The 14,584-nt window shown below is 41.7% G+C and overlaps 1 protein-coding gene across 1 annotated transcript in view; it reads left to right on the top strand.

Moving 5' to 3' along the window:
* Positions 1–8,307: 8,307 nt before the first annotated feature.
* Positions 8,308–14,584, top strand: part of TBKBP1 (TBK1 binding protein 1) — a 53,877-nt gene continuing 47,600 nt past the window's right edge. The window contains exon 1 of the mRNA XM_075177019.1: positions 8,308–9,094. Coding sequence (XP_075033120.1) covers positions 8,861–9,094 — 234 coding nt within the window. The 5' untranslated portion in view covers positions 8,308–8,860. The remainder of the gene's footprint in view (positions 9,095–14,584) is intronic.

Raw genomic sequence — 14,584 nt, 5'->3', positions numbered from 1 at the left:
GATTGAAAGGAGAGGTTATCACAGATCTGGCCGCCCCTGTATCTACAAGAAAAGTTTGTTTCCTACCAGCTATGTCAACTATCATTGTTGGTTCTTCTCTCAGACTCTCAGTTAACCTCACTGGCTGTAGACTACAGGTATGACCTGACCCCTAGCGCTGACTATCGCTTTCCCGCGCAGCATTTGCTGCTATTACATGCGCGGGTAGGTGTGAGTCTTCTAGTCTATGTGAATTCCTCCTTGGAGGATATCTACGTGACCCACCCCTATGTGTATTGAGTCTTTCCTTTTTACAATCTTTCATGAAATGTCCTTCTTCGTTACATTTGAAACACCTGATTATTTTATGTTGCTTGTTATGTGGGTTGTATGCTGGTGGTCGTGTATGCATTCCCTCTAGAGCCTGTATACTTACCGTCATCAACCTATCACTCTTCTCTTCCTTTTTTCTAAAAATATTTTTGTCATGCTCCACAGCAGATTCCCTAAGACAGGGGTAGGGAACCTGTGGCTCTCCAGGTGTTGTGAAACTACAAATCCCAGCATGCCTTGCCACCTATCTGCTGGTTATCTACTGGCAAAGCATGCTGGGACTTGTAGTTTCACAAACACCTGGAGAGCCGCAGGTTGCCTACCCCTGCCCTAAGAGAATCTACTGTGATGCCTCTCCATTTGGGTAATGAGGTTTGTACCCTCGTCTTTTAATTTTCCCTAAGACCATCCATTAATACCCCTACAGCTACCTCCCTGTGATGTGGATCCTCACCTATGTTTGATATCCCAGTGAACCGTGTTATAGCTGCTATAGCTCTAGTGAAGTGATCTGATGCTGTTTCACTATCTTTCTGTTTAATGGTGCAAATTTTACTCCAATTTACTACTACTGGAAAATAGATGGCTAAATGTGTGACAATTTGTTCTATATTCTCTTGATTAACCTCATCTGTCAAGGTTTCGTCTCCCTCCAACAAACAATCTTTAATAAATTTTTGTATGTTAGTATTGGGAGGAAGATATGCCCTCAACACTACACGCCAATCCTTATTGGTTGGTTCGTGTGCATTTCCTAAGTCTTTAACAAACTTCTGACACTTAGCCAACTCTTTTCTAGGATCTGGGAATTCAGTCATAATGGAACGTAATTCTGATCTAGTCCAAGGACAATGCATTGTAACATTTCTTAAAGGAACTACACCATCCTTATCTGCCTTACCATTGGGAACTGATATTGTGCGAACTGGATACGTACCCACCGGTTCACTATCTTCAGGATTAACTACAGAAGTAACTACTTCAGTACCTTGGATGATATCCCTCCTGGCTGAAATTACAGTGGGTTCATCCTCTTCTTCAGAAACACTTGTTTTAAACTGACTTAAAACAGGATATAACTTAGCAAATTCCTTTTTTTCATTTTTAATAACGGCTGTACTTACTCCTCCCGCCACATAGGTTGGCGGGGGCGCGCTTGCGCTGAGTTCACGCTTCTCAACGGCTATTTCCATAGTGCGCGCGCTTTTCGCCACGCCTACTTCCACTGTGCACTCGCTGCTCTGCCACGTGTTGCCTTCCATTTGCCACAATTTCAAACAATCATTATGTTTATTTCTCACTTTCGTTGACTAAATCAACCACACTTTATCTTTTACATTATTTAGTACCTCTGAATTAAAACTTCCTATTGTTGGGAAAGGCCTAACACAATCCTTGGTCATCTTGACCCACGTGTCGCAAAACGCCGTTGCGTATGCACCATATTTCTTACACATAAGAAACCTCGCTGAACCAATAGGCCCTTCCTTAGGCAGTACCTCGGCCATCTCTAGCGTCTGCTTAGCACCCATGTTGAACAATACCAATATCTATGCGGACCACAGACAATACCGCAGTACTCTGTCTCTTCCGCAAACACTTTCAACCCTTTGCTACAAACAATCTATCGCTAGAGATCTCTAATGGCCGTGGACGTATTTCCTCAAGTCGTGTCCACTCACTTCCTCTCGCACCAGACGAGGACCCCTAACACAGAAATATCACTATGGGCCACAGGGCTATCAGCTCCTCGATACCCTGGCTCTACCACCAAATCTGTTGAGTTTATTATCACTGGTAGCGCAAAGTCGATACAATCAACCTGCCTTTCCAATATAATTCCTCCAAGCTGCTCTCCCAATTCACAATCACGGTTGTCCTTACCGTGTGGTCAGATCGCACCGCTTACTAACACTAATTATCGGTAAACCATGCGATCTATTGGGCGCGCTTGGCAAAAATCTGCTTTGTTTTCACCTTCGGTATATCTGCCTCGTCAGACAGCAACTGACACTCTATTCAACAATAGATCAAACTTTAGTGTATTGAAGTCACAAAATCACACAACATACATCTTTTCTGCGCAGAAAATTCAAAGTTCCCAACAATAGTAATAAGGTTTCAGAGGCTTTCACAAGTGATTATATTATGCGTATATAACAACTATCAAAACGATTGTTTAAACACGTGGCAAATCTACCGGAAGTTCACATACGCTAAGCAACACAATATATTAAAAAGCAATATGACAATAAAAAGAACCAGTTTTCTCTTTTGTCCCTAGATTCAAGTTAGCGCTCCTTCAGATTATGCAAAACGGACATTCGGTTTCACAACACAGAGTAAAAATCAGGTTTTGAACACATTGCGTTCTTACCCGTATATGACATGTCTCCACCCTTTGTTGGGGAACCAAAATCCGCTGGTCTAGCGTATCGTCCGGTAACGTAACCTCCGCGCGAACCCCCAAATTGTTATACACATTTTGTCGCTATCCAATAATGATTGTCGAATCTCGATTTGTGTTTCCAACGCACAAATATTTATTCTCAAAAAGTAGCAGAATAATTCAAGCGAAATAATAATAAGTACAGCCGTTACTTATCGCAGGCGCTCTGGATCCAGTGAACAGTCATTCAGGTCTGAAGTCTGTGGTCAAGATGACTGAACACTAGATGAAAAGCTCCTGCTTATATGCAGACAGAAATACAGTAAAACAATGCAGATGGTGTGGCTTGCTTCTATTGGTCCAGGCTTCAGGAAGGTCCAGGGGGTTGCAGATCATAGGCTAGTTCAAACTAAAGAATCCAAAGGAGGGGGTCATCTCTCCAGGGGATGTGCTCCGATCTTCCCGCCAAGACTCCAGTTTCAACTAGTCCATTAGCAATTTATAGTTAGTATCACATTAAAGGTTTATTCCCTAACATCAATAACTCGAGTATGCAATGTGCGATCTCTTCGCCGAATGAACCGGACAGCTGCTGATGAATAGGGGATTAAAATAATACCAGACATGACACCTTTCCTTTAACCTGAACCATATGTTTTACTAACATGCATATAACTTATAATATTACACATAAATACTACTATATTTCGACATAAATAACTGTGTTGCAACTACAATTATTGTGTACTAATTACAAATGTGTTTGTGCGAATGTATATCAAAAGTGTAAAAACTATTATTGCCACGTATTGCGGCTGGATACGCCCTTCCAGGCCGTAGCGTGCTCTACCCATATTTTCGGACAAAGACAACCAAGTTTGCTAGATATTAATTGAAATTACTTTATCCAATTTGCTGACTTCGACATTAGTGTATGGGGATTGCACAATTGGGTACATGGCGTGATGTCAGTGTATGCTACAGATTGTATCACATATCCATGGGAGGTTAAGTAAGCAATATATTTATTAATGAATATATTATATGTGCAAGCAGGGCTGCCATTATCAGGGTACAGTGGTATTGCACCATGACTAGAGGGCCTCATCACTGCTCTATCTTTTTTCTTTATGGCTGAACTGTTACATTTTAGTTCTTTAAGTTTTTACTGTTGATCTGCTATGACACAGATGGGATCAGTGACTGCATGGTGAATGCCACAAGACTCTCTTTGCTCCACCACTCCCACCCATCCCTCTCACTTCACTTCCTCCTCTTTACACATGGATGCCTCACAACCAGAAACAATTGCACACAGGTGCAAAGGAAGACTCTACTTTTGATTCACAATCATAAAATTTAATTTTAAATATTGTTACACACAATATGTGACACAACTATTAAACTGCCTAGTAGCTGATGCCCTCCCTTTCCTTCTACCCACCCCCTTTTCCTTGAAATAAAGGCATGAGATTTGTTTGTCGAAAAAAGAGGTCACAGTTTTATTTTACAATCAATCTTTTGAAAGGTGGCAAAGAAAAAGCAGTGCATCCATCAACTCCAGCCATAACCGTAATTATCACAACCAATAAGAGGGGGCCCTAAATGCCCCCTGGTGCTCACAAGACCACCCATAAGAGTGGTATCGAGCATTACAGATGCACTTTCAAAGGGGGGTATCCCCATGGCCACCACTTGCGCCCCCCATGGCTGCTAACTGCAGTGCTTTTCTGCCTTGCTATGCCTTGTCTGCAAATAAAACACATGTTAACATATAATACATCTTATAACCCATCTGTAGCGTAAGTCGGTGGAAAGAGAAATAGCAGTGCATCCATCAGCTCCAAGCATAAACATAATTATCACAACCAATAATAGGAGCCCTCAATGCTCCTTGGCGCCTCCTATCCTGGGGATCCCACCTGACCTTTATCTTTGCTTTTACCAGACCCTCCATAAGGGTGGTTTCGAGCATTACAGCCGTACTTTCAAAGGGGGTATCCCCATGGCCACCACTTGCGCCCCCCATGGGCGTTGACTGCAGTGCTTTTCTACCTTGTCTCTCTACTGCTAATAAAACACATTTTAGCATACAATACAACATACACCCATTTGTGGCGTGGGTGGGTGGTAATTGTGAAAACAATTCCACTCTACACTTCTGGATTCCCTTAATTTAACTCCCACTAATCTCCTCTTGCCATCCGTACTACTACTCCTTCCTTTCTTCCATCGGCTCCCTCGTAACCTGCCCCCCCTCTGTTTCACACCTGATCTACCTAACCCGTTCCCTTTTATCTTCCCCTAACCTTATCCTCCTCCCCTCTCTTAATTAGTGCAGTACAGTCACAGCCTCGAGGCCTGAGTCATTAAGAAAAGTAAGGCAAAAAAAGGTGTAAATGTTCTCTGGGACAAACCATGTTACAATGCAAGGGGTGCAAATGAGTTTATTATTTTGCACATAAGTTAAATACTGGCTGTTTTTTCATGTAAGGCACAAATACTTGATAGCTTTATTTTTACAATGAAATTTACAGTTGATCTAGGACATGCTCTACTCCAACTATAAATCTGTTCCCACATTTTAAATCCCCCCCCCTCCAATGCCACTTGGTTTTGCCCAGGTGTAAAGTTACTCAATTTTGATGCTTTGCTCTCCTTAATGACTCAGGCACTTGGCGTTTAACCTCCTTCGGTCCTAATCAGACTTCTGTCTTCTATAATACAGTATGGCTACATGTACCGAAAGTGGAAGGATTTTCGATCCTCCAAGATCTCTTACTACCTCTAGCACAGTAATGGGACAGGCTATGTTTTAATTAAATAAGATATTTAGAAGATACGAGCCACATGGATGCAGAGCCTGCAGCTCAAACTGAGTTTATTGTAAGTCAGAATACAGATTGTGCAACACACAGAGCAACCTTCTAATAAAATCTGCTTGAGAGCAAAATCACAGCAAAATTTCACACAAATTGTGTTCTGCTGCAGATCAGGCAGTTTTACAGAGAGGCCCGTGAAACAAACTTTGTGTTCCGCTTTTGTTTCACCAATCCGCACTGCATTTGTAAATTCCCATCAGACTGAATTTATAGTCCATGGACAGAGCTGTGTCCATCTGTCTCCCTGCTATCTCCTCATTATCTTCTCTATCTATGGACCTTTATTATACAAGTATGTTTTATTACCCCAAACCAACCGCGCAGTGGTGTGAGAAGAGGCCTAATGTTTTCAGCAAAGGATATGGTACCCCTAGGGGTTGTCTCTACCTCCCCACATGTCTCTTTCCATGGACAATACTATGCTCTTCACTGCCTGGGTGTCATCTTTAACTTTATTTTTCCCTTCACTCCCCACGTTCAGTCCCTTTCCCTTCCTTACCCATGGTGCTATCAAAACTCTTATCCCCTCTATCATGATCTGCAACCTCCATCTATCTGACCTCTCTGTTGCCCATGACTCCCCACTTCAATTCCAAACCTCACCAAGACTGAGTTTCCTTTTCTGTCATTCTGCTTAACCTTCCAGCTCTTCCCTGGCTCCCCGTTCCTTACAGAATCCAATATTAAACCCTCATCTACAAAGCCCTCAGCCAGTCCCCTGCCACTACATCTTTGATCTCAATCACAGATAATCACACAGTACTCCCACCTTCTCCCATGCCACTCCACATCCAATAGGACTCACTAACAGACTCCAATGTTTTAATGATCCTTAAAACTCCATCTGTTCATGAAAGCCTACCAGTCCTCCACCTAACTCCATCCTTGCTGGCCCAGCATCCCTATGCTCCCATTCTCACTCCATGTCTCCCTCCTCTTATCTCAGCCTCGCCCCTCCTCTTTAGATTGTCAGCCCACATGAGTTGTTCCCTCCCTCTTCCTGTCTTGTCTGCTCCCACTGTGTTGTACTGTGCATCCTTGTATTTTGCCTCCTGCATGTTCCTTACGTCACTTGTTATATACCTTACCTATTATGCCTTATGTACGGAATGTAGTCATATTTCTGACGGTGAATCTGTCATCAGTCAGACTGTCAACACCAAAATGTCAACAGTTAGACTGTCAATAGATTTATTTGCCGACATGTTTAAAATGTTGACATTGTGACTGTTGAAAGTAGTAATGTTGGCAGTCACAATATCAACATTTAAAGTGCAATACAGGCGGTTACCGGCGGCTCTGGCACAAATGAGTTAATATTTTTTCAAAAATAACACAAACATTAACTCCAAGCCTCAGCCCCTTCGCCCAACCACATTAACCTTATAGTAAATAAATAATTTAAAAAGCACAGGGTGAACCCAACCCCCCCCCCCCCCCCACACACACACACACACACCAACAGATTAACCCCTGTGCTGCCAGCCTAGGCTGGTACTAGCAAAATCGAGAAGACAAGAAGTGTGGGATCTCCCCCGATTTTACTAGAACCAGCACTAGGCTGGTGGCATAATAGCAGGGGGACCCACAGCGTGGATTCCCCCCCTCTTATAATGACAACCAGCCCCAGACTGATCAGCACAGGAGAAGGGGTCCACAAAAAAAAAGGGACAACCCCTAGGAGTACCATATCCTTTGCTGAAAACATTAGGCCTCTTCTCACACCACTGCGCAGTTGGTTTGCGGTAATAAAATATATTCGTATAATAAAAACACCATTTTGTGTTGGTGCACTACAGGTCCCAGCAAGTCCAGGCTGTCATTAACAGTTTGGGCATGCTGGTGCCTGTAGTACTACAAGCACCAGCATACCCATGGCTGCTAGGGCATGCTGCCACTTAGGGAACCACAAGTTCTTGCATGCTCTGGCACCCACAGTCAATCCCAATAAACCCACCTCCTCCCATGGACCAGTACATCCCCCACTCAGTATTACACCCACACTGAAGACACCATTTCAGTTTGCAAATTACACTTCCCAGTAAAATAAAATGGGTTTATCTGCACAAAATTAGCTAATGATGTCACAAGCAAGATTCTGCAGTTTGTAATGCAAACAACAAGACTGCAGCAAAAATATGTACATTGGATATTTACAGCTATTATTAGAAATTTTATTATTAACATTTATTTATATAGCACCAGCATACTCTGCAGCACTTTTCCTATGCAGTTATCAACGAGGTTTTAACGTGTAAACACAAAATCATTGGTATATTGATTCCAAGAATATAGAAGACTGCAAACATAAGCTAACTGTACAGAACTATGACATAATATGCATAAATATATGAAACACTCATCAGACTATGTTCGTAAACAGCTGTTTGCACCATGAGAGTTGAATGTGTTAATTCACACTTTGTGAGAGTAGAGGTGCATGATGGGCAGCGTCAGTCTGACATCACCTCCCCAACATTATTCCCTGTGTGATCTATACAGCTCTACATGCAGAGATGCAAGTTGAAAATGGTAATTGCATAAATCTTGCATACATGAGTGACAGATAGCATGCATTAGCTTTGATTCAGCTGGAGCTGTGCATTTTTAACAGCCAACATCACATGCATTTAGTAAGCTGGGATGCAGCATAACATCATCTCGGTGAGCTCCTTGTATCCCAGAGTTGGCTGCACACTGTCTTCCACAATCCCTGAGCCAGTGATTCAGAGGAACTGATGTCATTGTGTCACGGGGCATGCAGACTGAATGAAGAGGAAAAGAGGAGGGCTCTGGGAAGAGGAGGAGGGAGCATGGTGATACAGCAGGACAATACCAGCCAGACCTTACCATAACAAGCCAGATGGACCAGTACGACTAGACAGCTCAGCTTCCTGGATATTGGTGAAAGTGGAGAGAGAGTATTGCATACAATGTGCATAACATATTTTCCTCTACATCCTTCCACGTCTCTTCTCAAGTCTACAACAGGCCCCCGGCTTTTACATTTGCAATAAGGCACCACAGAGGAATTGACCCCCTGGCTATTTGGCAGATAATTAAAGCTTTCTAGGATATGTTGCTTTTTCAAGTGTATGCACAGAAGTTGTTGTGAACATCTGCTGTTTCCAAGATCCCTAAACATCACTGTCCTTAACTTCCTGCTACAGTGGACACCCCTTGTTTTTGGGATAAGCCCAGAGGAACACTGCCATCCTCACAGGGCGCCGAGTGCAGAGGGATCCACGCCACTTGGCTCCTCCCGCTGCACCTGGCAATGGACTCAGTGTTTGGTGATGACATCAGCATCATTGCACAGGAGACATTGGCACAAGAGGAAGAGGAGGAGGAGGACTGGGTGGACAGTCCCAATACTGACCAGTCAGGAGACATGTGCTCAGCTTCACATTTTGCCTTGATAACTGCCTATGGTGACATCAAGGAGCGCCTGAGTGCCCTGGAGAGAGAGAATGCAACGTTGCGCAGAAAACTCAAAGTCTATGAGATCAAGGTGAGCCCATATGGATTCCCAGAAACCGCTAATACAGGTATACAGAGACAGGAGATGTTACAGGAAGACAGAATAGCTATCACAAACATAATAGGTCCAAACCACTGATAAAAGTAATGTCATAAGTTAAATTTAGATATTGAATAGTTACGAATTGAAGGGCCAATCAATATATCAGTGATAGACACTAGGTTAACAAATCAGGGGTCATGTAATAAGACAGTTATGATGTTAAGTGATTATTATGATAGATGTATAACAGAAATATGACACAGGACAGACATAAAGTGAGGCTTTATATAATCAGATATAGATACAGAACAACTCTAACTTGAGGATCATATATATAATAAATAGCTGATAGATAAAAGGTAGTCGTTATATGATGGGTGATATTGAACAAGTCAGTGATGGATATAGAAGGGTCATGTAATACATTGGTTATAGATGTACAGTTATAGGATGAGAGGCCATGTAATAGGTCACAGAAAGATTCATGACTGTTATAGAATGTGTCTGAAAAAGGTTACCCTTCAGTAAATCGGTTATAAAAACAGGACTGTTGTAGGACGAGGGGTCATGTAATACAGAAGTGGCAATGATAAAGATGTGAATATTGTAAGATGGGTTACGTAGCACAGCAGTTAAAGACACATTACAGTTAAAGGTTTAGTGATAATGTAGTGAATTAATACAGGCCATGAACAGGTACTGGAATACTGGCAATGATAGGATGAAGGGTCATGTCTTAGAGCACTGGCAAATATAGTGATAGGGTGAAGAGTCATGTTGTGGTGTAGTAGTACACTGAAGGCAATGATAGGCTGAAGGGTCATGTAATAGTGTATCTACCACTAGAGTACTGGTAGATACTGGTAGATACAGATCATTGTATAATAGCTCAGTTGTAGATACTAGTCGTGATGGTATGAAGGATCATATTATACAGCACTGATAAATACAGGTCAGTTATAGGATGAATGGTCATGTAATAGAACAATGGTAGATACAGATCAGTTATAGGACAAATGGTCATGTAATAGAGCACTGGTAGATACAGTTCAGTTATAGGATGGATGGTCATGTAATAGAGCACTGGTAGATACAGTTCAGTGATGGGATGAATGGTCATGTAATAGAGCACTGGTAGATACAGTTCAGTGCATGGGTGAATGTTCATGTAATAGAACACTGGTAGCTACAGATCAGTGATAGGATGAATGGTCATGTAATAGAGCACTGGTAGATACAGTTCAGTGAATGGGGGAATGTTCATGTAATAGAACACTGGTAGCTACAGATCAGTGATAGGATGAATGGTCATGTAATAGAGCACTAGTCGATACAGATCAGTGATAGGATGAAGGGTCATGTAATAGAGCACTGGTAGATATAGTTCAGTGATAGGATGAATGGGCATGTAATAGAGCATTAGTAGATACAGATCAGTGATAGAATGAATGGTCATGTAATAGAGCACTAGTCAATACAGATCAGCGATAGGATGATGGGTCCTGTAATAAAGTACTGGTAGACACAGTTCAGTGATGGGATTTAGGGTTACATAGTAGAGAACTGGTAGATATGGATCAGTGATAGGATGAAAAATCATGTAATAGAGCACTGGTAAATACAGGTCATTGAGAGGATGAAAGTCATGTTATAGAGCACTGGCATATTTATGTCAGGAATATGATGAAGGGTCATGTTACTGAGCAGTGGTAAATGCAGGTCAGTGATAGGATGAAGGGTCATGTAACAGAGCACTGGGAGATACAGGTCTGTGATAAGATGAAGAATTCTGTACAGTGTTCTCCCCAGCACCTATTTCCAGAGTCATATTATAATAGAGTAAACCATTGTTTCTCCTTTTAGAACAAGCACTATGTGAGCACTACAGCCAGCAGTGTGTGTTAGACCACTGACCACCAGTCTGAACAGTCCTGACAAGTGTGGGCAATAACCTTCAAAAATTGTTAATATTATTGCGAAGTATTACAACTGCCCCCAACTGGATACTTCTTAATGCCACTCGACTGGCAAATTTTTCTGGGGAGAACACTGATGTAACGGAGTACTGGTAGATACAGGTCAGTAATAGGATGAAAGTCATGTAATAGAGCACTGGTAGAGTTATGTCAGGAATATGATGAAGGGTCATGTAATACAGCAGTGGTAAATGCAGGTTAGCGATATAATGAAGGGTCATGTAATAGAGGAGTGATAAATGCAGGTTAGTGATATAATGAAGGGTCATCTAATAAAACAGCGGTAAATACAGGTCAATGATAGGATGAAAGTCATGTAGTAGAGCACTGGTAGATACAGGAAGGACAGTAATTGGTTAAAGGTTCATGTAATGGAGCAGTAGTAGGTACATACAGCAGTTACAGATCAATGATAGGATAAAGTGTAATGTGATGTGCACTAGCACATACAGGTTAGTGATAGGACAGGGTAAGTTGAGATGTAATAGAGCACTTATAGATAGATACAGGATATTTAAAGTGTGAGAGTGATGTAATAGGGCAGTGGTAGATACAGGACACTTATAGAATGAGGGTGATGTAACAGGGCAGTGATGAATACAACATTCTTATAGAATGAGGCTGATGTAATAGGGCAATGGTAGATACAGGACTCTTATAGAATGAGGGAGATGTAATAGGGCAGCGATAGATACAGGACACTTATAGAACGAGAGTAATGTAATAGGACAGTGATAGATACAAGACTCTTATAGAATGAGGGTGATGTAACAGGGCAGTGATAAATACAACATTCTTATAGAATGAGCGTGATGTAATAGGGCGATTTAATAAGGATGCTATAGATACAGGACAATTATAGAATGAGGGTTGATGAAACAGAACAGTGAGAGCTGCAAGGCAGCTATAGGATGAGGGAACACAGTCATAATAGAGACATGGCAGATATATCATTAGGTGGACAGTATCGAGCAGGTATATATATATATATATATATATATATATATATACACACATACATATATATATATATATACATACACACAGATCAGTCACAACATTATGACAAGTGAAGTGAATAACATTTATTATCTTGTTACAATGGGGCACCTGTCAAGGGGTGGGATATATTGGGCAGCAAGTTAACAGTCAGTTCTTGAAGTTGATGTGTTAGAAGCAGGACGAATGGGCAAGCGTAAGGATCTGAGCGACTTTCACAAGGGCAGTGTCAGTGGCCTCTTTCAACAGGATAATGTGCCCTACCACACTGCAAAAATTGTTTACGAATGGTTTGAGGAACATGACAAAGAGTTCAAGGTGTTGACTTAGCTCCCAAATTCCCAGATCTAAATCTGATCGAGCGTCTGTGGAATGTGCTGGAAAAACAAGGCCGAGTCTTGGAGGCCCCACCCAGCAACTTACAGAACTTAAAAGATCTATTGCTAACATCTTGGCGCCAGACATCACAGGACACCTTCAAAGATCTTGTGGAGTCCATGCCTCGACAGGTCATAGCTGTTTTTGCGGCACGAGGGGGACCTATACCATATTAGGCAGGTGGTTTTAATTCTGTGGCTAATATACAGTATATATATATATATATATATATATATATATATATATATATATACACACACACATATACAGATAGTTATAACACTCTTGCCCTTGCTAACGCATTAAGGGGCCTATTATGAATGGCTGCATTTCCCTCCTGTTAATTATCATATCTTATTACTAAGGGATGATAATATGCGTAAATTTATTAAAAGAATCATCCCGCCACAGAGCATCTGATAAGAGGCTGTCCTGGTGATGACGTTATTTTAGCAATAACTCCGGAATCGAATGCACATGCACGACTTTACGTCACACATGTACAGAGTCATGTTCGTTCGTTAATGGAGGGGAGAGCAGAAACGCTGCCAGAGAGGAATTCAAAGATGCCACTCCTGCGATGCTCTCCCTACAGGATTGCATAGTTAGCACCATCTTCAGGATCAAGCTCGAAAAAGCGAAGCTTTTCATAGCTCGTTAAATTGTCCCAAACCGCGGTCCCCACTGAAAATTACGGGGACTGCCATGTAGTGCAAAACTTAGCCTAACACGGGAGCTATCTATGATGAACTTATAAAGCCAAAATAACATGAATAGATAGTGAACTTTGCATTCAGAATGTTCCTGTACAATTCATCAATACTTAAAAATAGTTACAATTAAAGGACAAAAGTATTCAGAGACAAATCTTTATAACCTAGGTTTGTCCCTCTAAATTAAGGACAGTTGGCAACTATGTTTGATTATACATATATTATTATTACACAATGATATATAGTGATTTTGAGTATTACACCAAAAATAACATAACATTAATCATAATATCAAAAGTAACCCATTATCTGGGTAGTAGTTAAGTAATCTGCATTTCCTTTGCATATATTCACTTTTTTTAATTTTATAACCCTCCCATGACATTCACATATTCCACACACACATTCACATATCTGACATTCCTTCTTTTCCTGTGCTCCTTCCTCTGTGCTTTTGTAATATGACGTGAAAAGGGATATTCAGTAATAACTGTGTGTGTAACTTCTGTACATTAGCTCAGTATAAGCAAAGTAAATGTATCATGTATATGGGGGACATTAATGAAACCTAATGCACAGGCAGAGGTGCTAAAACCTCATTTAGATCTAGGAGCAAATCCAGAGGGATGGTGCAAATCATGTGGCAATGCAGGGGCTGCAAATGTCATTGTTTCATGCCTGATTTTACATGTAGCACACAAACACTGGGCAGTGTTTTACATTGCAGTTTAGATTTGAGCTAGGATGCATCAAGTCCCAACTGCAAACCTGTGTCAACACATTTTAAATTTGCCCCCTCTGTTTCACAACATTTGCCAAGGTGCAAGATGTACCTTCTTGCTGGATCTACTCCTCACTCTAAGGGGCCTATTTATTAAGCTATAAACCATGCCAAAATGGCTTTTTTCCGCATGGTTTAGGCATTTTAAAGTAATATATCTATCTAACAAAAGCCTAATGTAGGAGATATATTGAGGTCGTGCAAGCACAATAATGACTTTGGGCAGGGCCGGATTAAGGGAATGGATGCCCCTGAGCTAAGGGGGCCTCCATTCCCCTGTTAGCCCCTTCCTCCCCCCAGATGCTTACATCTCTGTTCTCCTGCAACTGTAGTCCATCCGCGGTGCTGTAATCTACTAATACCCCATTCATACTGCACCAAAATCCCGGGTTTTTGCCGGGGCGAGCTCAAACGACCTGGGTCTTGGTGCAGTATGAATGGTACAAGTCAAAAATCCCGGGTCTAAAAACCCGGGTCTTCAACCCGGGATTTATCGAGGGGTAATTCCCGGGTCGACCCGGGTTGCCTGCACTATGAATGGTGCAACCCGGGTTTTTCAACCCGGGTTGCACAGAAAACAAGCTGATTGGCTGTCTACCTGTCTCTGGAGGATGATGTCATCGGTGGGAGC

The sequence above is a fragment of the Mixophyes fleayi genome, chromosome 6, assembly GCF_038048845.1.
Source record: "Mixophyes fleayi isolate aMixFle1 chromosome 6, aMixFle1.hap1, whole genome shotgun sequence".
Classification (NCBI taxonomy): domain Eukaryota; kingdom Metazoa; phylum Chordata; class Amphibia; order Anura; family Limnodynastidae; genus Mixophyes; species Mixophyes fleayi.
The sequence above is the reverse complement of the archived record's forward strand: the minus strand, read 5'-3'. Positions and strand labels throughout refer to the sequence as shown.